This window comes from Coenobita brevimanus, chromosome 46, assembly GCF_032717465.1.
Source record: "Coenobita brevimanus isolate Jiangsu-jjx chromosome 46, ASM3271746v2, whole genome shotgun sequence".
NCBI classification, from domain to species: Eukaryota; Metazoa; Arthropoda; class Malacostraca; order Decapoda; family Coenobitidae; genus Coenobita; species Coenobita brevimanus.
Genome location: NC_136999.1, coordinates 9,674,640 through 9,701,202, shown reverse-complemented (window position 1 = coordinate 9,701,202; position 26,563 = coordinate 9,674,640). Strand labels below are relative to the sequence as shown.

General features: G+C 42.4%; 1 protein-coding gene across 1 annotated transcript in view; it reads left to right on the top strand.

The window, feature by feature from the left end:
* Nucleotides 1-26,563, top strand: part of LOC145398806 (protein turtle homolog B-like) — a 248,585-nt gene that overhangs the window by 14,512 nt on the left and 207,510 nt on the right. Inside the window, exon 2 of the mRNA XM_080271615.1 lies at nucleotides 20,384-20,571. Coding sequence (XP_080127741.1) covers nucleotides 20,384-20,571 — 188 coding nt within the window. The remainder of the gene's footprint in view (nucleotides 1-20,383; nucleotides 20,572-26,563) is intronic.

Sequence of the window (26,563 nt, the reverse complement as noted above, 5' to 3'; positions counted from 1 at the left end):
ACCACGCGCACCACATCCATACCCATTAACACCACACGCGCCACAACCATACCCATTAACACCACACGCACCACAAACGTACCCATTAACACCACACGCACCACATCCATACCCATTAACACCACACACACCACAACCATACCCATTAACACCACACGCACCACAACCATACCCATTAACACCACACGCACCACAAACGTACCCATTAACACCACACGCACCACAAACGTACCCATTAACACCACACGCACCACAAACGTACCCATTAACACCACACTCACTACAGCTATTACGGCGAAACTCAGTCACATCCTCAAAGATCACTTTTTCCACAACAGTCACACTTTTGTCATAACCCATCACATTCAGACCAGCCCAGAATCACAATTACAACCCTCAGACCCACAACCTTCACAGCAGTCACAACTATTACTGCGCTGTCACCACCTCCACCACCACCACCACCACCACCACCACCACAATAACAACAAGAGCAACAACAAAAACATTCATCACTGCACTGCTAAAGCAACCACGACAAGAACAACAGTTACCTTCTTTAGTTAAATCATCACCACATTCAGCCACAATTACCACACATAAGTACCACAGTGTCACTACAGCCACCACAGTTAATCACAGTCCCAGCCACCATCACAGTCATCACCACACTTAACAACCACAATCACCACCACACTCAACAGCCACAACTCTCAGTAACCAAAACCACCATTACACACAACAACCACAACCACCACTACACTTCTTAACAACCACCACACTCACACTCAGCCTCCACCACCACCACCACCACACACACTACCACCACGACCACACACACTACCACCACAGCCACAACCACCTGTACATTGACTTCCGTATTCTCGCTCCCAGCCACAATTACGACCACTAACATAACCATTATCCCGTCTGCTCCTCCTACCATTGCGTTAACTACCATAGCCTCGATTGCTACCTCATCGTCCAGTACTGTTATCGTTTGGTGTGTTATCATCATCATTCAGCGTCATTGTCATCATCATCATCATCATCATCCAGTAACCCCAGTATTGTTCAGCGTCATTGTCATCATCATCATCATTCAGTAACCCCAGTTTTGTTCAGCGTCATTGTCATCATCATCATCATCATCATCATCATTATTCAGTAACCCCAGTATTGTTCAGCGTCATTGTTATCATCATCATCATCATCATCATCATCATCATCATCATCATCATCATTCAGTTACCTCACGTATTGTTCAGCATCATTATCATTTACTGTACAATCATTATCACCCCCACCACCACCACCATCATCATCATCATCATCATCATCATCATACCACCATGCTGTTCAACACTATCATTATTTGGTATGTTATCATCATCATCATCATCATCATCATCACCACCACCACCGCCACCACCACCGCCACCACCACCACCACCATCATCATCATGTTAACCCTATTCCCATAATTATATAAAGAGGCAAATAAGTTTGATCCAGACACAGTGAAAGCTAGGACCTTAGAAAACAAAGATATTTATTTATAACTTAATTCTTGTTCAGTATTTTGTGAGGGAAAAGGCGACACAGGATAAATTATTGTCTTGTGTGTGTGTGTGTGTGTGTGTGTGTGTGAGTTGTGGATGAAATAGGCCACTTTCAATGGGTCCTCTCTCTCTCTCTCTCTCTCTCTCTCTCTCTCTCTCTCTCTCTCCATTGCACTTTAATTCTTCGTAATAGTCTTTTGTCACCGTTTTCATTCTTTTTCTCTCCAGCTTTTTTCCAATAAAGCAGATCATGCAACACTCACTCTTACGCTCTCGAAAACACACACACACACACACACACACACACACACACACACACACACACACACACACACACACACACACACACACACACACACACACACACACACACACACAAACCATCACTTCCCACAACAATCACTGGCAATACAACTTTAACAACCACTCAGCCACCACAAACACAATAACCAGCACCCCATCAGCGAATTATCCACACACACACACACACACACACACACACACACACACACACACACACACACACACACACACACACACACACACACACACACACACACACAGTCAGTTAATTTCGTGAACAGATTTCCCTCCCCCCCCTCTCTCTCTCTCTCTCTCTCTCTCTGTAATATAATTAACTTCACTTGCGGTTATGCTTAATTAGGTTGTGGAGAATATTGTATACCTAGTTCTGTGGTTATTTTTTTTCTTTGTCTTTTTCGTTGATTTTTTTCATAATTCTTTTCACTTCTTTTTCTCTTTCTTTCTCTGTTCAGTTTTTCTCTTTTTCCTTCTCAGTTCAAAGGTCTTTTTCTACTTCGTTCTCTGCTCAGAGTTCTTCTGTCATTCTGCCATGTTGATGTCATAGGCAGTTTTCTTCAACCTAAGGATTGTCTGAACGTGAACTCAGTGGACTGCAGGCCAGAACTTCCCCCCTTTCCGCAGTCCACCATCCTCTTCTCATGGGATTGAAGGATGCTTGTATGACCCGCCAGTTCCCCCGCCTGGTCATATGGGTGCTACCACATGAAGGCGTCCCCCTCCAACAGCAATCAGGGATGCGTTACAAAATTCAGTAGTACAACACTTTTAGTACAATTTATTGGTACTCTAAATTGATATAAAGTGGGAAATTTGTTTGATAGGTAATAATTGAACTTAATAGGCAATTTATCTGTAATTTACTGTGGCTCTGGTGTTGGAGAGCGGCGCCAGCACGTGGTGGCATCGATAAACCCAGCTGTCTCCATTGCCTGGTCACACAACGTTCCCTTGCTTCTTCCCTATGCCTGGAAAAAGGATGGTGGACTGCAGAGGGAGGGTAAATTCAGCCTGCAGTCCACTGGGTTCACATTTCTAATACTTCTGTGACCTTAAAGAAGTTAAAAAAGGTTTGGTTATAGATAGAATTTATTTTATTATTCGTTTATTATTTTTCTCCAGTCTTCCTATGAACCATCGGTCGTATTTTTCTGCCCCTATATTTTTGTTTGTGTAATTGTCTTTTATTTTATTGCCTCTTTGTTTTTCCTTTCATGTAACGAGAGCACTTTAGTGTTTATATATGATTTTAAGTGGGATTGCAATAGATCTGCAGAGTATTTTGATAAATGAAAGTGCGGGAAATATTGATTGAAACTTTTCACCCCTATGACTTTATTCTCGCTACCACCAGGCAGTTTTAGTCCTCCTCCTCCTCCTCTTCCTCCTCCTCCTCCTCCTCCTCCTCTCTTCCTCCTCCTCCTCCTCCTCCTCCTCCTCCTCCTCCCATTCACTCCTAGTTTTCCAAGAGGCGAACAGAAGGGGCCATAAATCCACTTCCTGCCAAACACAAAAACCTTTCATACACGGGCGTTTCTGTCCCTACTCAGTAACGATCCCTCATCTCACGACACACCATTTCTCCTATTCTCTCCATCTCTTCTCTTCATTTTTTTTTTATGCGAGGAAGAAGGAACCAAAGGCCATGAGCCCGCAATAAGAGTTCCCTCCAAGAGAAAAACAAAATACAAGAGAGAGCCAAACTCAAGATCCATTCATTTCGAGATGCCTGGACACACTGCGTTTGAAAGACTGGAGATCATATGCAGCAGGAAATACAGACAGAGGGAGACAGTTCCAGAGTTGACCTGTTGCATAAATGAAGGACTGGGAGTAACGGTTAACTCTTGCGTTAGAGAGTTGGACAGAAAAGGGATGAGAGTTTGCTGCTAGACAGGTGCTACGCGCCCGTCGTAGAGGTGGAGGAATGCATGCAGACAGTTCAGAGGAGCAGTGACCATTAAAGTAGTGATAGAAAAGAGATAAAGATGCAACAGTGCGGCGAAGAGACAGAGGTTGAAGGGAGTCAGTAAGAGGAGGAGAGTTAATGAGACGAAAAGCCTTTGACTCCACCCTATTGAGAAGAGTTGTATGTGGGGAGCCTCTCCACACATGAGAGTTGTACTCCACACGGGGGCGGATAAAACCCCTGTATAGAGTCAGTAATTGTGTAGGGGTAAAGAAAGGACGGAGTCGGCTTAGCACACCCAATCTCTTGGAAGCAGATTTTACAAGAGATGTAATATGATCTTTCCAAGATAAGTCCCGAGTAAATGAAACCCCAAGCATGTTCAAGGATGATGCAGGATTAAGCTGAATATTATTAAACATTGGGTATACCTGTGGAAGATTTTGACGGGTTGATAGGTGTAAGAACTGAGTCTTAGATGCATTAAAAACAAGATTATTTTTACCCCAGTCAGAGATACGAGCCAAGTCAGACATCAGGTGTGCCATAGCCTCATCCCTTGTTTGTTGAAGTAACTGCTGAGATGGTCGTTGCGGGCGTTGCGTCAGGCAGCAGATAGGTAAATTTTGAGATAAACCTCCCCTGAATGAGGCCTTACCGTGATGACCTGTCCTTTGGTTATCGGCTGTGGGAGTAGTATGTAAGGTTGTCCATATATTTGCCTCTTCTTGGCAGAACACCTTGCCAGCTTGTGTTGTGTGGACGTGACCCCTTTCATCCGTTTTAGTGACTTCCTATTAGCGTCTCGAGTGCATGAGAGAGAGAGAGAGTATTAAGCGAGAGTTTAATCCTTTGTGCTAGTTGGAATACAAATCTTTTAATTCTCAGCCAAAGCGTTCATCCAGCCAAGCATTAGCCCTTTTGCTGCGGCGGGTTAGTCCTGTTGTACCCTTAGCAGAAAAAATAATGCAGAAGTTAGAACTGCATAGCCTGGTGGTTAATGTCTTGATTGCGATGATCTTTTTTTTATTTAGTTTATTAGTCCCTCTGCCGGTGAAGCCGGTTGGGGACTATAGGTTTGCGCGGTTCAGTCAGTACGTCAGTCCTTATGGAATTTCGTGTCCGCTCTGTAACTTCCACATGCTTGGACAGATGTTGATATAACTTCACACAATTACTCCCCGTACCATGACGGTGTGTCGCGCGGAACAATGAGCCATCTACTACCAAGTTCAATTACATGTGTATGGTTATCATCTGGTTAGAGATTTTGTGCTGCGTAGCAATACTGAATACACCTTTTGTTGCTATCTGATGACGATTTTCTTCTGCATATGAGAGAATTTGGTTAAATGCATCCCTCTTGCTCCTTCTGCTACAAGGCTGAGCTGAATAAAATCGTATGGAAATAGGAAGAAAAAATGAATAAAAGAAGTCCCTAGGCCGAATGGGATAACAACCTAACATGCATTCCAAACGGTGCTGGAGAGAGAGGCCTTCGTGTATTAGCACCAGTATAGCCGGCCTGCTCCACTGCCTCGTTAAACGTCGCATTTTGATTTTACACGTTAAGCTTCCCCATCCCTCTAAAGGAAGTATGGATAGTGAGCTGCAGGGAAAAGACAATTTAAGGTTGCAATTCACCGATTTTTATTTCAGCGTTCCCAGCAGTCTGACGCAGCACCACTAAACACTAACGGCAGACGGTTTCATTCATCTGTGTCAACGCGATGTGCACGAAGATTAATACTACATTGAGGCTAACCCCGTGCGATTTCTTTTAGTTTAAGAATATCATCCTCGAGTTATGAATATTATACATCTGACTAACGCTAGACGATTTTGTTCACCTAAATTCCCCCTCCCCTTGAAGCAGACCCAGACACCCTTAGCGATTTTCAAACGTCATCCTTCATTCTGACTAACGTCTATCTAAGCAGCCTTTACAGATTTACGAGCATTATACTTCATTCTAACTTTGCCTGGTTGGTTTCTGTCTGCCAAAGATTCGTAACCCCTTTCAGCTTAGTTGACGGCCAGATGTAGTGAGGTTGGTGAACAAATTTTACTATACCCATTTACTCTAACTTGGCCTAAAATTGACACCTTTTCCTCGTGAATACTGAGTTGGAACACTAGATCAACACTAGAATATTGTACTAGTTACGAAGAAGTGCTGTGGGAAGGATGTCGAGGAGCAACAACATTAACCTTTACTGCCGATGAGATAAGTGATATAAACTGCAAAAAATACGAAAATCTGGGCCAAGTTACTGTAAGAGAACTGTAGTAACCATGGAGACTCATTCGTACCCCATAACCAAGATTCACTAAATTTCATGCAATCAGATCGTAGTATTGAAGTTGCAGGAGTTGCCCAGTTCTCTCAGATGAATACAGATCCACTGTAATGACATTATTTTACTAAGCTAACACACACACACACACACACACACACACACACACACACACACAATGCAAACTCACCGTTATTCACAGAAACCACAGCCAGGCAACTCTATCCCTTAATTTTAAGTGAAGCTCGGTCGCCTGCCTAACCGCGAGATCAACTGAACATATGCAAATGCCACAGGGAAAAACTCGGGGACGCTGAAGCAGATGGGATGAGAGAGAGAGAGAGAGAGGGAGATGTAAATACACTTATGATCCGGGCTAAATACCAAAAGTAATACTCGTACATTAGTCAGAGAGAGAGAGAGAGTTATGTACATTCACTTACGGTCCGGGCTAAACACTGTAATACTCTTAGTCATAGATTAGTCAGAGAGAGAGAGGGAGGGGGGGGGGTCGCGAGTCAGCCAGCTATGTAATGTGTAGCCTGCTCTCGGCTTCTCCTACTCTCGCGATCTATAAACTCAATTTCTCACAATTTTACGTCTAGGTGGTCAAAGATCCGATCCAGGGTGGGTGGGTGTGTTCTTTGGGCGGAGGAAAACGGGTGACATACGTACATGGGCGGTGACAGTGTCGGGAGAATAGCGAAAACATGGAGGTGGTGGGGGAAGTGATGGGGAAATTAGATGGAGAAAAATCATGAGGAATATGGAAGGTGCTGGGGGAGAATTGGAAGGTTGTGGGGAGTTAGGGGAAAATTAGGAGATGGTGGGGGGAAATGATGGGAGAAGTAGGTGGTGATTTAAACTGTTGGAGAAAATCGGAAATACTATGGGAAAAGTGGGAGGTGGTGGGGGAATTGATGGGGAAATTAGGTGGGGAATAATAGTGGGAAAAAAGGAAGGTATTGGGGAAATATTTCAGGGAAAAGTAAGGGAAGTTGAGAGAACGTGTAGGGAGAATACCGGAAGTACGGAGGCGGTGGAGTAAATGATGGGGAAAGGGAAAATTATGTGATGAGGAAATTGGGGAAAAGTCAGAGCTCATGAGGGAAAACGGTTGGGAAAATTAGATATATTTTACAAGTTCAAAACTTGGACAAGACAGTCTTTTCTAAGATCCAACACTTTCCAGCATTTAACACATCTTCTCATGTCCCCTCTTGTGCTCTAATGCCCACCGTCCGTACTGAATACCTGTTTGATATGGTGGTGAGGGGTGGAGATGGTGGGGGGGTAATGTGCCCTGTGAAAATATGAGCTTTAGTGTCACGAGTCGACTCGTGACATCAACTTTGGTGGGAAACCGCGAACTCTAGTGGAATCCCAGTGTTTATCGTTCAGTTTAACCTCTACGTATTCACCCGGTCGGGAGTGTTTTCAGAACAATTTTTCACTGTGTCATAAATGATCGTCTTTGTGTGACACATTAGCACTTCCGCTGAGCGATTTATTGTGGGCGTGTTTTGCTCATTCTAGCCGTTAGCAATGCGTCTGGACACTCGCTTCTTTCCCACGATTTGAAGTCAGTCAAGGTTTGAGCGCCGCGGAAGCACGTAGTGTATGGCAGTGTCCTTCCTCAGTAATCGACGCCTAGTTCCCACCGCCGCCATTGGATTCCCACCTGGTGTGATTGGCGAGAGACTCAGCGTGTGCAGTGTCCTTCCTCAGTAACGACACCCAGTCATCCGCTTTGTCCACTTTTCTGACCAGTATTTTCTTTTCGTATTTTCCTAGGTTTAAGAGTTTAGCTTTTGAGTGAGCGAGTGAGTGCGATCTCCTTATTTGAATTCATCTTAAGACTCATGTAACGTAAATTTATTTTATTGTAATCAATAAATTTAACTTTTTCTCGAGCTTGTAATGTAAACTCGTGTGTTATTTTCTATATTAAGCTTATTTCACCTATAGCTCCTAGTTTGCATAAACGCTTTGCTATTCATAACTGGTACTTAGGCCAGTCCTGTTGTATTAAGCTAAAAATCCGTTGTGCCATCTAGGAGTTAATGCACCAGCAAGAATCTGTTATCATTAATAGCATTAGTTATTGATTGTCAGGGGTGAAGTCACTTTCTCCAGAGGCTAACAGTACTAACAAACAGCAATTGTGAGGAATTAGTCTCTGCTGTGTACTGTTGAGAAAGTTCATAAATTCCCGTCCTTAGAGAATCGGCGAAGTAAGCTGGCATAAAGTAATCATTGCTTAATTTTCACAAGACAATTCATTGTCCCTGCTCTCAGTATTATTGAAAATTTTCCTTTAATATTGAATACTCTTGAAAAACCCCGTGACATTTAGGTTAGCAAATGTTGGCGTTGCGTTGATATGGTTTAGAACGTTTTCCAAGCAACAGTTCAACAGCAAAAACAGCAACAGCAGCGAACACGTGTCACTTTCATGTACCTTGCCTGTCACAACGTAGGTAAATATAAAACCTTCATCGTATTGAAAGCTTTAATTGGGGTCGTTTTTAACCCTTTCCTTTAGTATTAGCAAGATTATGAATAATAGAAATAACCATATTACTGAAATGGTTAATGTGATGATACAAGACTCGTACCAGAATCCAAGTTATATTAATTATACCCCATTTATACTAACAGTAATTATAGCTGACAGTACACACATAGTTATAGTTGACATCTCACAAACTTAAAAATTGTCACCTCCAGACCTTGAATGCTGCGCTGTGACAATAGATTAACGCTAGGACACTGTGCTGGTCATGAAGAGGTACTGTGGGAAGGATGTAAACAGGCCTTTTTATGCCTCAGCTTCGCGAAATAAGCTGCAAAGAGACGAAATTCTTGGCCAGGTTAAGGTAAAAGAAGTATAGCCACACTGGGCCAAGTTACAGAATCCAGTTTACATAAATCCCCCCCCCCAAATAGTAAGAGCCTTTCAGATAATTAGTGACAACAAATGCATCATAAGCGCCAAATTACATTGTGGGTGACCTCACTAATTAGAATATTCGCTCGTAATTACCTAGCGGAGAATACCTGGGCCATTAAGTAATTGAGCCATTTCACTTTTGTCATCAGTCTGGAGTATAATTGGAACTTGAGGGCAATACGTATGCTAATAATTCCTTGAGTATTGCCATAGTTAATAGACCTGGAGTGTGTGGTTTGAGTCCATTGGTATGATGTTTTTATTTCTATCTTGCAGTAACTAGACACGTATCATTGTTTATTACGTCACTGTCAGTCATACGTCATTGTCTGTTATGTTACTGTCAGCCACACGTCTCTGTTAATTTTTGCCACTGTCAGGCACGCGTTAGTTAATTGTCACTGTCAGCCACACATCACTGCTTTATGTCACTGTCAGCCACACGTCACTGTTAATTGTCAGTCAGCCACACGTCGCTGTCTGCTAAGTCACTGTCAGCCACGCGTCACTGCAAATTATGTCGCTGTCAGCCACATACGCATAGCTAACTTCCCCCATTATTTATTTATTTATTTATTTATTTATTTTTAGTGTGAGGTGGAGGGGAATAATTAGTTCAATATCATGGACCGTGTTTTGCGTATTTTATTTTGTCATTTTTTTTTACTTATTCTCACATCGTGTTATTATTATTATTATTATTATTATTATTATTATTATTAGATGATTTCGACCTTTTGTGTTGGTAGGAAATTTTGATAATAATTATTATGATGATGGTGATGATGATGATGAATGATTTATATCTTTTGAATAATATTATCTTTACTTCCACTTAGCATAGATGATTCACGTAATTTCTTCTCATGCTTCATAAATTATTAAAGTAAGTTCTTAACGTATGAAAATATACATGCATAAATACACCCACAGATACACATATAACCATGCATGGCACACGCCTACACACAGGCACATACAGACAATATTTTTTCTTCTATCTATCTATCTATCTATCTATTGCCAGACGTCTCAATCCCGTTCGGGGTGGCCACAAATAAATCGCCTCCACGTCGCCCTGTCCCTCGCCATTTCACTGCCCTGCTCCCAACTCACTCCCCCCTCTCTCATATACCTCTCCACCCCATTCCTCCATCTCATCCTCGGCCTCCCCCTCCCTCTCCCCCCCTCCACGTCACTCACATACACTCTCTTCGTCAGTCTTTCACCCTCCATCCTCTCCACATTTTTTCTTGATAGATTATAATTTCATGCAGTTTCAGACACATGTCAAAAACAGAAAATTAGCCCAACTGTTTTTGTTTGATAATTTTGTTACCATGGAATTTTGTGAGTTATCATAATCATTTTTCTCCTGGCTATGTTGAGAGGATGGAGGATGAGAGACTGACTAGGAGAGTGTATGTCAGCGAGACAGAGATGGGGAGGGAGAGGGAGAGACCGATGATGAGATAGAGGGATGGGATTGAGAGAGATATGAAAGAAGGAGAGAGATGAGTTGAAGAGAGGGTAGCTGGATGGCGGAGGATAGGATGACATGGAGGCGATTCGTTTGTAGCCATCCCTTCCGGATTTAAGGCGTTTGTCTGTAGATAGACAAACATAATTTGGTCCACATTTTCGTTAGTCATTTTTATCTTGCATTTATTTACGACATTCATCTCGTCAAAGGATTTCTCTGCATTTTCCTTGTCACTTCATTTTCAAGTATATTAATTGACGTCATAGATCATTGTCTCTCCTAAATATACCGCCATGAGTAAAATTTCGCCGACACTTATCTCGACCATGACAGGGAAAAGTGTTGCATGAAGTATTTTTGATGTGGTAAAGTAGGAAACACAATAAAAGAGTATGGGAAAGAAGAATACTGTCTGTCCATTGGGGAGGAATGAGATATATGGAAAGCAGGACATAGTGCTGGCAGAGGAGTGTCGGCGAATTTTTGTTCATAGCTGTACAGTATCCACCAAAATGCTATATATGAACAGGTCGCCAGACACTTGATAGTCTTCCAAACACTTCACAGGCTGCCAAACACTTCACAGGCTGCCAGACACTTCATAGTCTTCCAAACACTTCACAGGCTGCCAAACACTGCACAGGCTGCCAAACACTTCACAGGCTGCCAAACACTTCACAGGCTGCCAGACACTTCACAGTTTCATGTCATTAACGTTTTTTGTGGTGTCCATTAAGGAATAACTGCTTCATTTTGCATTCATCCTCGGCATCCACATCATCCATTTTAATGGGACCTCCTTTCACCAAACACGCATATCGAGTGGTAAAGAGGCAACTGAATACACACACACACACACACACACACACACACACACACACACACACACACACACACACACACACACACACACACACACAGGTATGTAATCCGCCATCATCTGTATAATTCTTGCCTGAACTTTGACCTTTGGGATTGCATTATTTTGTATGCAGTATATGTAGAGTATAGTTTAATCCCCGTGACTTATACCACGCCTAGACACAGTATCATCACACCGTACTTGTAAATGTGAAAATGTATATCTTAAAAAAAAAAAAAAAAAAAAAAAAAAAAAAAAACAACAACAACAGGTGACTACTTTTATTACACGTTTTACCCTCTACCTGACAAAGTCAGAGGAAGGTGTTATCACTGGGATCAATAGGTGTCCGTCCTTAGTGGTGGGCAGCAGGACGGCTGGCTGTGCTAGAGATTTCGTTTCTGGGCCAGAACTCATGTCTTAGCTATAGAGTCATGAAATTTCACATAGTTATGTGGCTTACAGTGCACTGGTGTCTTTTGATAGTTAGAATGCTGTGTTTTAAGTTTTTTTTTTTTTTAATGAAAAAGTAAAAAAAAAATCCAGAGATTTCAATGTGACCTGCGCAAGGAATCTGAAGGGCACAGGATGTGTCCTCAAGGCGTTCTCCTTACGCCCACGTTTAAAATAAATGATTGGGGGGGGGGGTGATGGCCGTTATGCACTTAGATTTGCAGGGTGGTGGTGGGGGTATGTGCTTGGTAAGATGGAGAATTGCAACAGTGTAGCGTTGCCAGTGTTTTATTGCATTTAATCTATTTTATACTATTTTTTTTCCTTGCTGATGCCAAACGATTTTATTCTGATCTGTAGAACCAGTGGGCAGAAAAGGGATTCATGAAAACTTTATTCAACCCACTCAATTGGAGAAATCTATCTTTAACTAAAGTGTCGTGTGGGGATAATAGTAGTAGTATCTCCAGGTTCATCAGATATGCGAACCCGGTTAACTGTGGGCTGAAGTTGCCTTTCTCTAGCAGTCCACAATCCCCCGTACAGAGCGATTGAGAGGGAGTTGATGGATTTTTGTATAACCAGGTAATTCTACCGCCCAGTTGTGTCGGTGCCATCGCATGAAGGCATCCCTCTTCAACGCTGAAAGAAACCTTGTGCAAGAATGATTAATCGAAACATCACCAGAGGGTTAATTTCTATAGAAGTAAAGCCCTTTCTGTTTATGATTGGGTAAGAGAATGAAGCGAAAGCATATGAGGGTAATGTTGAGGGTAAATACAGTATAGTAACTACCTGACACACTGACAGCCTTTCCAACATAATGTCAGAATGCATTCTTTAATTTCGCATGACTACACTGTAAACAGATATTCTCTCTCTCTCTCTCTCTCTCTCTCTCTCTCTCTCTCTCTCTCTCTCTCTCTCTCTCTCTCTCTCTCTCTCTCTCTCTCAATAAAGGCAAGACCAGCGAACATGTACATAGGGACTAATATGGCATTCATAGACGTTCCAAATGACACTGTCGGACATCGGAACGAATTTACGAAAGATCGAGACCATTTAACCCCGTCAGGCCGTTGAGAGATACTAGAGAGAGACGCCTTCATACGGTGACATCGCTATATCCGGTCGGCTCCACTGCCCGGATGTATAGACGTTCCTCATCTTCCTCGTTAATTCCTCAAAAGGAGGATGGTAGACTGCAGGAGGAGGGCATCATCAGCCGACAGTCCACCTGGTTCACGTTTATAAGAGCCTGGGATTGCAACTGTTATTACTACTGCTACTACTACTGCTACTATTACTACTAGTCCGTTGAGTTTCTGTAATTTATTCTCGCTACCACCAAACAGTAATATACAACATCTCCAGCCCGCAGTCCACTTGGTTTACATTCAGTTGTACCTGGCATTGGTGATATTTCTGCTGCTGGTCCATTGACATTCTGTATTCTCTTTTCGCGTCCCACAGACAATAACATACAACTTAGAACAGATCTCTATTAATCAAGGCGTTAATGAAGTTTATACCTCCTTCCACACGAAAAAGCCTCCCCAGAACTGAATAAAATCGTCTAATGAAGTTTATACCTCCTTCCACTCGAAAAAGCCTCCCCAGAACCGAATAAAATCGTCTAATGGTACCAATAATTGAATACAGAATACCATCAGAGTCTAGTGGATAACCTTTTGAGCCCTTGACGCATTTTTCATTTTATTTTTGTTATCTCGAAACGATTTTGTTCACCATGGAATAGTCTTTTTGGAACTGGGAGAGTTAAGATATTGCCTTCATTTACCCCTTCCCTAGTAGAAGTCTCCCCGAAGCTGAATGAAATCGTATGGAGTTGGCAAGAATAAAACAGTGATGCACGTAACCGGATTGAAAGGATTAACAGGTTGTATTACTCATCCAAGAAATGTTCATACAATGAGACACTTATACCGTTTATCACCTTAATCCCTGCAGTTCGATTGTTCTTTTTTGTGTGTATGGTGTTGCTACCTTCAGACGATGTTATTCAGCGTGAGGAGAGAGTTGAAAGAGGTTAATTAAGGCTGTATCTGACCCCTCCTGTTCGAAAAGTCTCCCCTAAGTTGAGTTAAAACACCCTCAAGCTGCATTCTTGTTACCATGAAGATGGTCCCAGGCTTATCCAAGAAGTGAGCCCGGTGGACTGCAGGCTGAAGTTGCCATTTTCCTACAATCCACCGTTCACCCAACGGGGGATTGGGAGGGAGTTGAATGTTTATTTAACCAGGCAGTGGAGACGCTCAGTCATCTCGGTGCCACCCCGTGAAAAATTCCCTCCCCATCACTGTGTTGTGATCGAACGAATTATTCTGGTTACACGGTCATGTTGTGTGTTGTTCAGAGGTGGGAATTGTGTTCACTGGAGGACATGTCGTATGCAAATTGCTGTACTTCTTCACACATTTAATTTACCATGAATTTGGCGCAGTCTAGCACAAAGGGGATTCGGTTCAGTAGCCTACAGTGTGTGTGTATTGTACCGTACCTGCAGGGCGGCCTCTCAGAAGCCATTCCCATACTGAAAGTCGACGGGTTTGCTCGGCCAGACAAGTTGGAGTTAACCAACAACAGCAACAACTTGTTATGGTCACTGAGAACCAAGCAGAGAATAGGATCATATAACTAAACTGGAAAGATAGAAGAAAATAAGTGGAGAAGACTGCACCAGACCTCCAATTACGAAACAGAAGGCAGATACAAAATGACTGTCATAACTTCCCGCTTATCATTAGTTATTTGCCTAGCCTTGCAGGAGTTTGGGTGCCGTTTGCATACTTAGTAATTATGTTTTTTTCTTTTTTCTTTTATGTTTTTGTTTCTATTTTCCTTTTCTTTTTTTTTGGGGGGGGGGTTGCAGGTTAGATGAGAAATGGTGAAAATTCACAAACCTGTTCGTAGGAAAAATGTCAAATTTAGTCATCTCATGGTCGACCTTTTTTTTTTTTTTTTTTTTTTTTTTTTTTTTTTTAATGCAGGGCAGAAGGAACCAAACGCAAATGGCTCGCAACATTATTCCCTCTAAGAAAAAATGAATAAAAGAGAGCCAACTTCAAGATTCGTTCATTTCGAGATACCAGGACTCACTGTGTTGAAAAGACTGGAGGTCATAGGCAGAAGGAAATACAGACAGAGGAAGACAGTTCTAGAGCTGACCTGTTGCATCCATGAAGGGTTGGGAGTATCGGTTAACTCTTGCAATTGAGTTGGAGAGAAAATGGGTGAGAGTTTGCTGCCAGAAGGGTGTTGCGTGCCCGCCGTGATGGAGGATGAATACAAGCAGACACCAGACGATTTTCTTCGGCTGAGTGAATCCTTTGACCTTGACAGTGAGAGAAAGAGGGGGAGAGAGGGGGGGGGTAACAGACCTCCAATTACAGAATACACATCGTTTAGACAATGCTCATAACAACTTCCTGTTTAGAGAGAGAGAGAGAGAGAGAGACGGCGGCAACAAACCTCCAATTACTACAGAACACACGCTGGATAGTGTCCATAATAACTTCCTGTTGAGAGAGAGAGAGAGAGAGAGAAGGGGGGGGGGACGGCAGACCTCCAGATTCAGTGACCATAATAATTTCCTGCTTATCATTAGCTATTTACGCAGTCTAGTAGGAATATAGAAGTTACCCCCTCTATCCAACCCGTTATTAACCCGTCGGGAGCGTAGGGGGCCGGGGCTAATTCAGACATTTGAGAGTTCCCTCACCCTTCCGTGAGCGGTATTATTTAAGCAATAAACCATAACCACTCGTCGGACGTAAATCCTTATGGGATACATCGAGTTGAAGCGCTTTAACCCAACTGACCACCAGACGTCCATTTGGTGATATGGTTACCACCCAACGTAGTAAATGGTTTCCTGGGTTAACGAGAAATCATTTGGCTTGGGACTCATTGTAGTGTCACCCCAAGGTTGCGCTAGTAGTTAATGGATGGTGGGCGTCCGCAGTTGTCATTAAGTGATTATCATATTTAGTACGGTAGGTATCAAGAGGTATGTCCGCAAATTGGGCAAGAATTTATTTTCTAAAAGTCGTCCATTGCAAGTCGAATTTAATAAAGATGCTTTTACGTATTAGATAATATAAATCATCTTGGTGGTAGCGGTAGTCCCCTGTTGATCTGAAATGTGAATCCGGTGGACTGCAGGCTGAAGCTGCCTGCCCTTTTCTGAGAGTCCACCGCCCTCTTTTGAGGGGCAGGGAGGGATATGATGGAACATTTGTATAACCAGGCAAAGGAGCCGCTCCGTCATATCTATGCCACCACTTGAAGGCATCTCTTTCCAGTACCACAAGTCACCTTAGTAATAGTATACGACCTTATAAGACAACAGTGTGACCTTTTGTCGATTTCAGAGGTTCTAGGAAAGTTAAGTGTCGTCCTTGTTCCTTCTTTAGTATCTTATTCCAGTTCATACCACACCATTTTATTCAGTGTCGTTCATAGAAACCTATGGTGGGATTCTCACACATATTTACGATCGATTCCCGTTTGTTACTTAGATTTCTTTTTGCACGATGAACTAGAGACACAGGGTGATTCTTCAGCCTGCCCTCCTTGATCCTGCAGGTAACAGGTATAACCTAAGATGATTTTCCTCCCATTACTAAGATTTTTTTTGTTATTATTTACTTATATATTCTCTTCTTTCCTCGTTATTCCTGCTAAAACAGGTCGTGGTTAGGACAGAAAATCCCACACCTTATACGTTAATAAGACTTCCATTAACCTTGAGCTTGGAGAACCTCAACATTTTCTTCCAGCTAACGACAGACGATTTTATTCAGCTGAGAGTGTCCGTTGGAGCCTGAGAGTGTCAATACCCTACCAATTAACCCTCTCATTGTCGTAGTGAAAGGGTTAAAATTACCAGACTTGCAAAGTAGACGTAGGGAAATCCGCCAAACCCCGTGAATCCGAGTTAGCGTTTATTTTCATTGCATCCAGACGATTTTTTTCAGCTCATGAGATTTTATTTCGGACGAAGGATTATGGCATTCACTTTAGGCCGTTCAATCCGCCTTTTTTATTATTATTATTATTATTATTATTATTATTCTTACTTTTAGGCGATTTTATTCCCCTCTGAGAGATTTTTCTTACTTGGGGGTTAAATCTAGTATTAATTAACTTCGTCACTATTTGAGGTCCCTCCAATCGTCTAGAAATAGCAAGAATCTGGCCAGTCCGAGGGAGACTTCTCAGATTAATGGAATTTAATGCAGCTTTCACAGACACCTTGACCACCAAAATTTTGTCCAAAGCTAGATAAAACTATCCAGAAAGTAGAAGAGCAGTGGCAGTATTTCCACACCAGGTTACATCGAAATTGAATTCAGTGGACTGCAGACTGAAGTTGCCACTCTTACGCAGCTCACTATCCTCCTTTGGGGGAATACATAGGGAATTACGGGATGTTTGTATAGCCAGGCAGCAGCACCACGATGCCACCACGTGAAGTCGTCCCTTCCCAGGAAGAGTAAAATGTAAGAAATACACCGTTTTAGTGAAAGCTGTATCGTCAAACCAGAATATGAAGACCTCTGGGGTGTGGCAGGTAAGAATAGCCCATATGCCAACATTTAAACCATCAACTTTACATTGTCGAGTGTTAAGATATTAACAATTTTATATTACTGTACCTTGAAATACTCTTTATATAATATATTAAAAAGCTTCATAGTAACGATTTATTTTCTCTATAAGAATATAAACAACGATCTACACAACATGTGACAACGTTGTTTAGACCACGCTGCCACGTTTCCGCTGACCCGCGTGTTTGGGTCAGTCACGGCCACTCACCTACCACCCACCATGGACCGTTTATAGCTTGTATTTTTATACTGTAATAGCCGATAATAGCCTTAATGGAACCAAAAAGACTAAACGTAACAAAAGTACGGTAGCATATTTTTGTCGGAGGTATCCCATTCAAAATATTATAGAAAACGTTGGATACCGGGTGGTTTTGTTTTGGTAAAGATGTGGCAGAGCTGTACTTAATCCCCCGCACCACCCCGGAGCTCTTCATATTCTGGTTTGACTATAGTCCAGTTTCATGGAAGTTTGTGGATCTTGGGGCTTCTTTGGGCGACCGTACTGTAATTAAGCTGTGCCTTGAAACCACAAAAATGAAAGCTGACGAGACTGCCCTGTCATCTTGCAGCGGTGGTTCGATTGCAAGGAATCATTAGGCGGTTTGTTTTTCCTAATGCGTGGAAATTGCTTGCTTGCTCAAAGGTCAGGAATAATTACAGAGTTTTGGGTGGGTAAATGAATTATGTTTCCTTATGCGGGATTGTGTTTCTGGGTGTGGATCCTCGGCTCGGAAAATTAAACAGTGTGGATATTTGAGGAAGGTAATGAGAGGGCGTAAAGTTGGGTGACGTGTCGTTGTTGCTGCGTTTCCCTGTCATTCTCTCTCTCTCTCTCTCTCTCTCTCTCTCTCTCTCTACCTACCTACCTACCTACCTACCTTTGCATCACGCCAGCAGCTAACAATTACTCACCGTCGTTGTCTTTCACTTTACGGCCGGAGATTCGACGTGTTCACTGGCCTGCAAACACAGCACCGGCGACAATAATGCCCGGGATGTGAACTAATTAGCGGTGCCGACCAGAGCAGAGAAGTCGGGGAGCGGAGAGTCGGCTAGTGGGAAGTTGGGGCGTTGGGAAGTCGGGGTGTTGGAAACTTGGGGCACTGGGAAGTCGGGGCATTGGAAAATTGGGGTGTTGGCAACACATAACCACTAGGAATATCACCTTGCACATCTACCACCAAATCTCTGTCGCCCTGGAGAACGATTGTGTCACGTGGATGATTGTCGGGTGAACACTTGAGTTAGGACACTTTTTTTTTTTTTTTTTTTTTTTTTTTTTGTCGTGCAGATTCTTGACTTTATGCAGCTTAGGAAAACGTTTTTGTAATGAATGGGGTTAAGCATTTCCATAGATCCTTTCATGATGTCGTGTGCTTATTGTATGTGTGAATGTAGTTATGCATGTACTGTACGTTTGTATGAATGTACAGTATGTATGTATGCGTGTATGTCTGTACTGAATAATGCTTCCTTCAGAAATTTAATCAACTGAACCCTCTGATTTCGGTGACGTTCTGTTTGCGTATTCGTGGCACCTGCAACCAGTTCTATTTGCCGTAAGGAGGACTCTTCGAACTGGAGGGTTTAGATACATTCTTCATTACTCTCTGCAGTACAAGAGATCATTTTTAACTTGAGTACAGTCGTCTGGAGGTGGCAAGAATGAACTACAAAAAGACGGCATCGTAGGGAAAAGGGAAAGAAAGTTTGGGATTGATTTTCTGGCTTACGAAAGTGTTAAAGTTCATCCACCTAAACTTGGCGGTGATTTTTGGTCTTCTGCTTCTTTCCCGTAGCTGAGTGGCTTAATAGGACAGTACTACAACTCTATCCTTTCCATAGCACTTCTTCGTGACTTGCATGGTATTCTGTTCATCTCTTGTTACAGCCCAGGATTCAAGTTAGGAAGATACCAGTTTTAGGTCAAGTAAAAGTAGACAGCATATAGCATGTGAGAGTGGTAGGTAAGTGGCTGAGTTAAGAGGCTAAGACAACAAGTTAAGTCGCCACAGGTACAAAAGTTCCCTAAGCCGAGAGTAGCATATCTTTTTAAGGGTAGTTTTCCACGGAACACCACTAACATTGCCTCCTTATTACAGCAGCACCTTCATAGCCTCCCCACCACAACAGCACTCACACATTATCCACTTATCTCAATACCTTTAACTCCATTAACCAGGTGGCGTCTTCATCTGTTACAGGGAATATCTGTACTTTTGTCTCTTCATGTTTCTTTATCTGACTGTTTACCTACTTGCTTACCTACCAATTGTACTTAAGTTTGTATCTGTCTGTCTGTATGTCTCTATCTGTCTATCTTTTCATGATGTTTTGAAATAGTCTTGAAGGATACTGTTTCTAACCTGTTCATTTCGATGCCGTTTTGAAGCTGAATAAAGTCGTTTTGGTGCAACATGCTTATAATATTCCAAGGAGATGACCACCCTCTTGATCGAAACAACTTTAATAATCTGTTGCAAGTAGCGCCAGATGATTTTATTGGTTTTATTCAGCTGTAAGTAAGTTAGGGGAATTTGATATTATTGATAGTCACCGTTAACTGTCTCATTTTCAGGACAACTCTTTTATTTTAAACCAAGTAACCCCAGGAGAATATATTCTGCTGAGAGGGAGTCATAGGAGTTTTTGTGTGTCAACTTAGCTTTCCCGTGGCATATACCGGCTCTCCACCAATGCCCAGCCTCTTCACCAATACCACATCCAAATTCACACATCACGCCTCTTTTTCCACAGCTACCAGGGATGGGTGCCACAGCTGCTAAACATAAGTGCAGAGGAAGGGGTGTTAATGGTGATAGGAGACAGTGAATACAGCTTATCACTCACAAAAGTAACACCTCCCTACTTAGACTAACGCTTCCCCCTTCCCTTCTCCCCCAGCTACGACGGACGGGTGCCACAGCTGCTGGAGGACATACGGGCCGAAGACGGGGTGCTGACGGTGGTGAGGGACAGTGCCACCCTCACCCTGACCCGCGTCACCCTGGCTCACGCTGGGGTGTATGAGTGTAGGGTGGAGTTCTTCCGCTCTCCTACCCACACCCGGCTCGTCAATCTCACCATTATCGGTAAGTGTGGATGTAAGGATTGGGCGTTTATCGGGAGTAGGTGGATATCGGGTTCTTTGTTTTGGTTCTTTTCTTTCGTTATCGGGTTATTTATGTTCGTTATCGGGATGTCTGCATTAGTTATTGGTTTCTGTTTTCATTATCGGGTTCTATTCTTTCGTTATGGGGTTCTCCTATTTCGTTATTGGGTTCTATTCTTTCGTTATTGTGTTCTATTCTTTCGTTATGGGGTTCTCTTCTTTCGTTAACATATGAGACTTCTTCACACTTCTTCCTTAGCTTCTTATGTTCTTCTTTGTGTGGATGCAGGAATTATGTCATCTTGTCTTCTTTCGTTATTATGTTCAAGTCTGGCTTCTGCAGAAAGTGGAAGGTCTTGATGTTATTTCTACATTGTCATTGTTGTCTGCTCTCTCTCTCTCTCTCTCTCTCTCTCTCTCTCTCTCTCTCTCTCTCTCTCTCTCTCTCTCACACACACACACACACACACACACACACACACACACACACACACACACACACACACACACACACACACACACACTGCAATACCTCAGGGTACATATACACTAATCTCACTAAGCACCCCGTTCCAGTTAGTACTTCGCCAGCGTTGGAAAGAGTGGATCCAGGCCGTCACTCTTCCTCGCTAGAGAAGGTCAGATCCTGGGTTGGTTTTCATGTAGACTGATAGAGACGATAAAAAATACATAGCAGGTGCTGGAATGCTAAGGAATCCATACGCTGCGATACTTTATCTCCATCTTTCCGAGTATTTTATCTATTTTTGCAGCTGCTAGATTATTTTTTGCAGTTTGAGGGAGACCACTTGCTGTGAATGGGTTACTAAAAAAAAAAAAAAAGCAGTAACTAATTCTTGAAAAAAAATTCTCGTACCCTGAATAGTATTGTCTCTAGATAACAAGGATAATATAAACAAAAACATTATCTGTTTCAAGAGATTATACCCTAACTTCCCTCATTTGAATCGGGGTAGGAGAGGCTCTGACGAGGGGAGAGGGAGTGTTTGTGTTATGTGCTGCCTGTAAAAGTGCTTATCGTGCCGTGGCAGTACCAGGAAACAGTTGTGTGCATGATTGTGTGTGTGGAGGGGTGGGGAGAGCAAACATAACAAGGGAAAAAGTAACAGACCTGGTGATTTATTTGTTTGTGTTTTAAATTTCGGAGTCTGGGCTTAGATTTATTAGTCATTTCCCCGAAGTCCAGCAGCCCTCCAACGTACCACGCTCTTGCACATGCCACCACTTCCACGCTAATACTCACTATCCATATTGACTACACATTAGGATTATCTTAACTTAAGTCTAACAGTGTTGGTTAAAGGAGCAGATCAGTTTCTTTTTCATAACCTTTTTCTTCTCCTTCATCATCATCATCATCATCATCACCATCATCGTATCCTCTTTTCACCTTTTACACGAGATCGAGAGAAGGATGGCTTAATTTTATATCCTTCTAGTTTAATTGAAGCTACAAGGGTATTTGCACAAGAGGTGAGCAGACAGGAGTGGCAGTCAGCTGAAAGAGTTATTAGCCCAACACTTCGTCCTGCTTTAAATGTTCCTTACTTCATGAATATTATTATGACAGCAAATGTGTAATAGTGTGTTTTCAACGTTTACCCCTATATGAAAGACAAGGAAAGTGACTGAGGAAGAAAATTTCCAAATATTCCCCCAAAACAACGACACGGAACCGTCACTTGACAATCCGGGTCCCCATTTTATATCCCCAGGAAGTGGAGATCATAAATTATTCAAAATTGCCATCAGGTCTGCAGCTTCGACAAGATTAATCACAGACTCTTTCACCAGCTAAGTATTAAATGATAAACTAGAGATTTCCGGGAGCTTGTTGGAGATTATTATTTGTCATTTCTGGGTTGTCTTTGATCATAGAGTTTCACTAATCCAGACCTAATTTACGCCAGAGGATGCAACACAGAGAATGAAAAAGAATAGAGGGGAAAAGAGGCATGCTTTGGTGGCAACTGTGATGGCTGTTATTACGATCCATGGGGAGTATTTAACTGTATCTACCCTATGAAGACCCATGGAAAGCAATAAGAAAAGAGAAGGATCATGAACACTATGCAACTAGACAAACTACAGGGTAGATTGATAATGATTTGGTTGATTATTCATTTAATTTAACAAACTAAACATACAATAATTACAACCCTAAACCTAACTAAACCTAAGATAAAAAACAATATAAATACCTAAAGCCATTCACCATCAGAAGATTAATGAACTAATGCAAGGAGAAAACTGATACTCATGGTTTACAGCAAAAGAAGGCGTTGAAGATGGGTTCCCTATAACACAGGCTTCCAGGTAAAGGTCAGGAGTGGTTCACTAAGATATTCCCAGGGCAGAGGATGAGTGTGAACTGAACTTGCGCGGGAAACCAGATAATCAGGCAACCTCGCTTCACACAGAAAAGGAGGGAAAGTCAGGTGACATGTTGGGAAACTAGTAGTATCAAATCCAGTCAACAGATGGAGCGCTGGTAGCGTGAGGTGGACGAGTGCTTGACTTCAGTCAAAAGATGGGAGTTCACGAGGGATGAGGCGGAGGAGTAATAATTATAGCCGTAACACCTCCCCACAAAGACCTACGCAGTGGAAGCACGAAGGAGGTAGATTACTCTGTAGCCTCGATGGGATGTCTCGACAGGGTATCCGCGAGAATGTTGTCAACACCCCTTATATGCTGAACTTGAAGATTAAATGGCTGAACAAGCAGGGCCCATCGTAGAATCCGTTGATTGGAATTCTTCATAGTCTGGAGAAATACAAGAGGATTGTGGTCCGTAAAGACAGTAATAGGATGAGGGTGGTGGCGAAGATAGCACTCGAACTTCTTGATTGCTAGCACGAGAGCTAGAGCCTCTTTCTCAATTGTGGAGTAGCCCCGTTGATGTCCTTTCAGCTTCGACGAATAGTAGGCAATAGGATGGAGAACACCACTCACTGGGTTGGTTTGCAGCAAAACAGCACCAACCCCAACTCCACTAGCATCGATATGAAGATGGAAAGGTTGCGAGTGGTCAGGAGTTCTGAGGACAGGTCTGCTGGCAAGAAAAGTTTTCAGACGTTGAAAGGCAGTCTCGCAGGCAGAGGTCCACTTGAAGGGGGTTCGAAGTGCGGTGAGATCAGTCAGTGGAGCTGCAACACTGGAGAAGTTCTTACAAAAACGACGATAGAAACCGGCCATCCCCAAAAACCTCATGACTTCCTTTCTGGTGGTTGGAGTTGGGAACGCTAGAACTGCTTCCACATTGGCCTCCTTCGGTAGAACTTGCCCCTGTCCCACAACATGTCCAAGATATGTTACTGTAGAGTCTCCAAAAGTAGATTTAGCTAAGTTGATGGTAAATCCTACTTCTTTTAGTTTGTTGAAGAGGGCATGGAGACGTGTCAGGTGTTCGTCCCACTGGTCAGCCATCACCACAAGGTCATCCAGATAAGCTGAAGTCCCAACCAAATCCTGTGTGATGAAGTTGATGATCCTCTGGAATGTGGCCGGAGCATTAGATAACCCAAATGGCATTACAGTGTACTGATATAACCCAAATGGGGTTATGAAAGCAGATATTAGTTTAGCTCTGTCTGTCATACCTATCTGGTAATAGCCTTTTTTGGAGATCTATTGTGCTAATAAATTCGGAGTTTCCTATGCAATCTATTAAGTCCTCTATGAGTGGTAGGGGATAAGAGTCAGAGACAGTGACCTTATTGACTTTACGATAGTCTGTACAGAACCTGTGGCTTCCATCGGGTTTTGGAACTAAAAGGCATGGGGAAGCCCAAGGAGAAAAACTTGGTTCTGCAAGGTGATTAGCAGTTAAGAATTCAACTTCCTTTTTCATTACTTTCATTTTTAAAGGATTAAGACGATATGCTGGCTGTTTAATTGGACTAGTAGCATCGCTAACCAACCGTATGTCATGTTTTAAGAGACCACAAAACCCTGGTAAATCAGCAGTAACTTCAGGATAAGACTTCAATAACAATTCTAGGTCATCCTTTTGTATGTTGGTCAAACTTGATAGGTAATCACATAGAGATTCCATGATCATGCTGTTAGGTAGGTTACCGGACGGTTGGGGTAGGTCCAATTCTGGGTTTGTCAAGTCTGAAGTCTCTGGCTCTGGCTCCGTTCCCACAAACAGTACAGGGTTCATCTCATTTCTCTCTGCATAGTGCTCCTCTGGGCATCTAGTAAAATAAGGTTTCATTAAATTCACATGAACAAGTTGAGAGTCTTTACGTCTATCTGGGGTGTGTACTACATAATTCAACTTTGATAGTTTTTTGGCAACTACATATGGGCCAGTGAATTTACTCCTGAGGGGACTACCTGGAATGGGAAGAAAGAGCAAGACCTTGTCTCCTGGGGAGTAACTGTGTGCAACAGACGATGGATGTTGAAGTCTTTCCATTTTACACTGAGCCTTTAATAAGGTATCTTTAGCAATCGTTCTGACTTCTGATAATCTAGATCTTAAATTATCAATATAGTGAGATACAGATGGACTTTCTTGAGTAGTGCTGTTAAACCACTGATCTTTCAGAAGCTTCAAGGGACCCCTTATTTGTCGTCCATATAATACCTCAAATGGAGAATATCCTAAAGACTCCTGAGGACACTCCTTATAGCAAAAAGAAGAAAGTCTATGCCTTCATCCCATTCCTTGTGGTTTTCATAGCAATACTTTTTCAACATTGATTTAAAGGTCTGGTGGAACCTTTCTAAACAGCCCTGGGATTGTGGGTGATAAGCCGAGGAAGTGACATGTTTAACCTCTAGTTCCTCCATAACTTTTTTGAAAAGCCTACTGGTAAAATTCGTCCCTTGATCCGATTGGATTTCTTTAGGGATGCCAAATGCAGTGAACAAATGAAGCAGGGATTTCATTATAGTTTTAGAGGTGATATTTCTGAGGGGATAGACTTCAGGGTATCTTGTTGCAGTATCCATGATAGTAAATAAGTACTGGTTACCTTTCTTTGTCCTAGGTAGAGGTCCCACACAATCAATAACTACCTTTTCAAAAGGTGCTGTCACTACAGGAATTGCATGGAGTGGAGCAGACTTAAGCTGTTCATTAGGTTTACCAGCCACTTGACAAACATGACAAGTTTTTATAAAAGTAGAAACATCCTTTCTAAGACCTGACCAATAGTAATGTTGTAGGATTTTTTTGTAAGTTTTTAAGACCCCTAGGTGACCAGCTATCCCGTCATGAGCCAGTTTAAGGATGGATTGTCTGACAGATTTGGGAATCACAACTTGGTGGATTTCTGACCAGGTATCAAGATGTTTTAGTTCTGGTGGTCTATAAGCTCTCATCAAACGCCATCATGGAAGTAAAAACAAGGCAATGTATTTAGGTCTTTACCTTCGACTGCAGCATGTCTCAGGGTAGCAAGTGATGGATCAGCCTTCTGAGCTTTAATTAGGTTTTCTTTTGAGATAGTCTGATCCAGCAGATATTCCTTGGGAGCAGGTGGTGGTAATGGATTGATTTTGTTCTTTTTAGCCTTCTGTGACCTAGTTAAAACACAGGAGGGAAATAAGTGGGGAGCAACAGTATCTAGAATCTCAGTTGGGCTCTCAGTTAAAGGGTTTTCAACCACTGAAACCATAGGCACAATGAGTTCTCCTGCCAAATCATTTCCCAATAGCAGATGAGATCCCTTGACTGGCAAAGGGTCTTCTCTGACAGCTACTTTAACATTTCCAGATAAAAGGTCACACTGGAGATAAACTTCAGCTAAGGGATAGGAGGGATTAGATGAAAGGTCAGACAAAATCACCTTCTCCCCAGTGAAGGCACTAGATACACAAGGAATAGCATTTCTGACCAAAATTGATTGAGATGCTCCAGTATCTCTCAAGATAGTAATGGGATATGACTCATCATCTTTATTCAGTGAGACTGTACCCTGAAACATAAAAGGAAG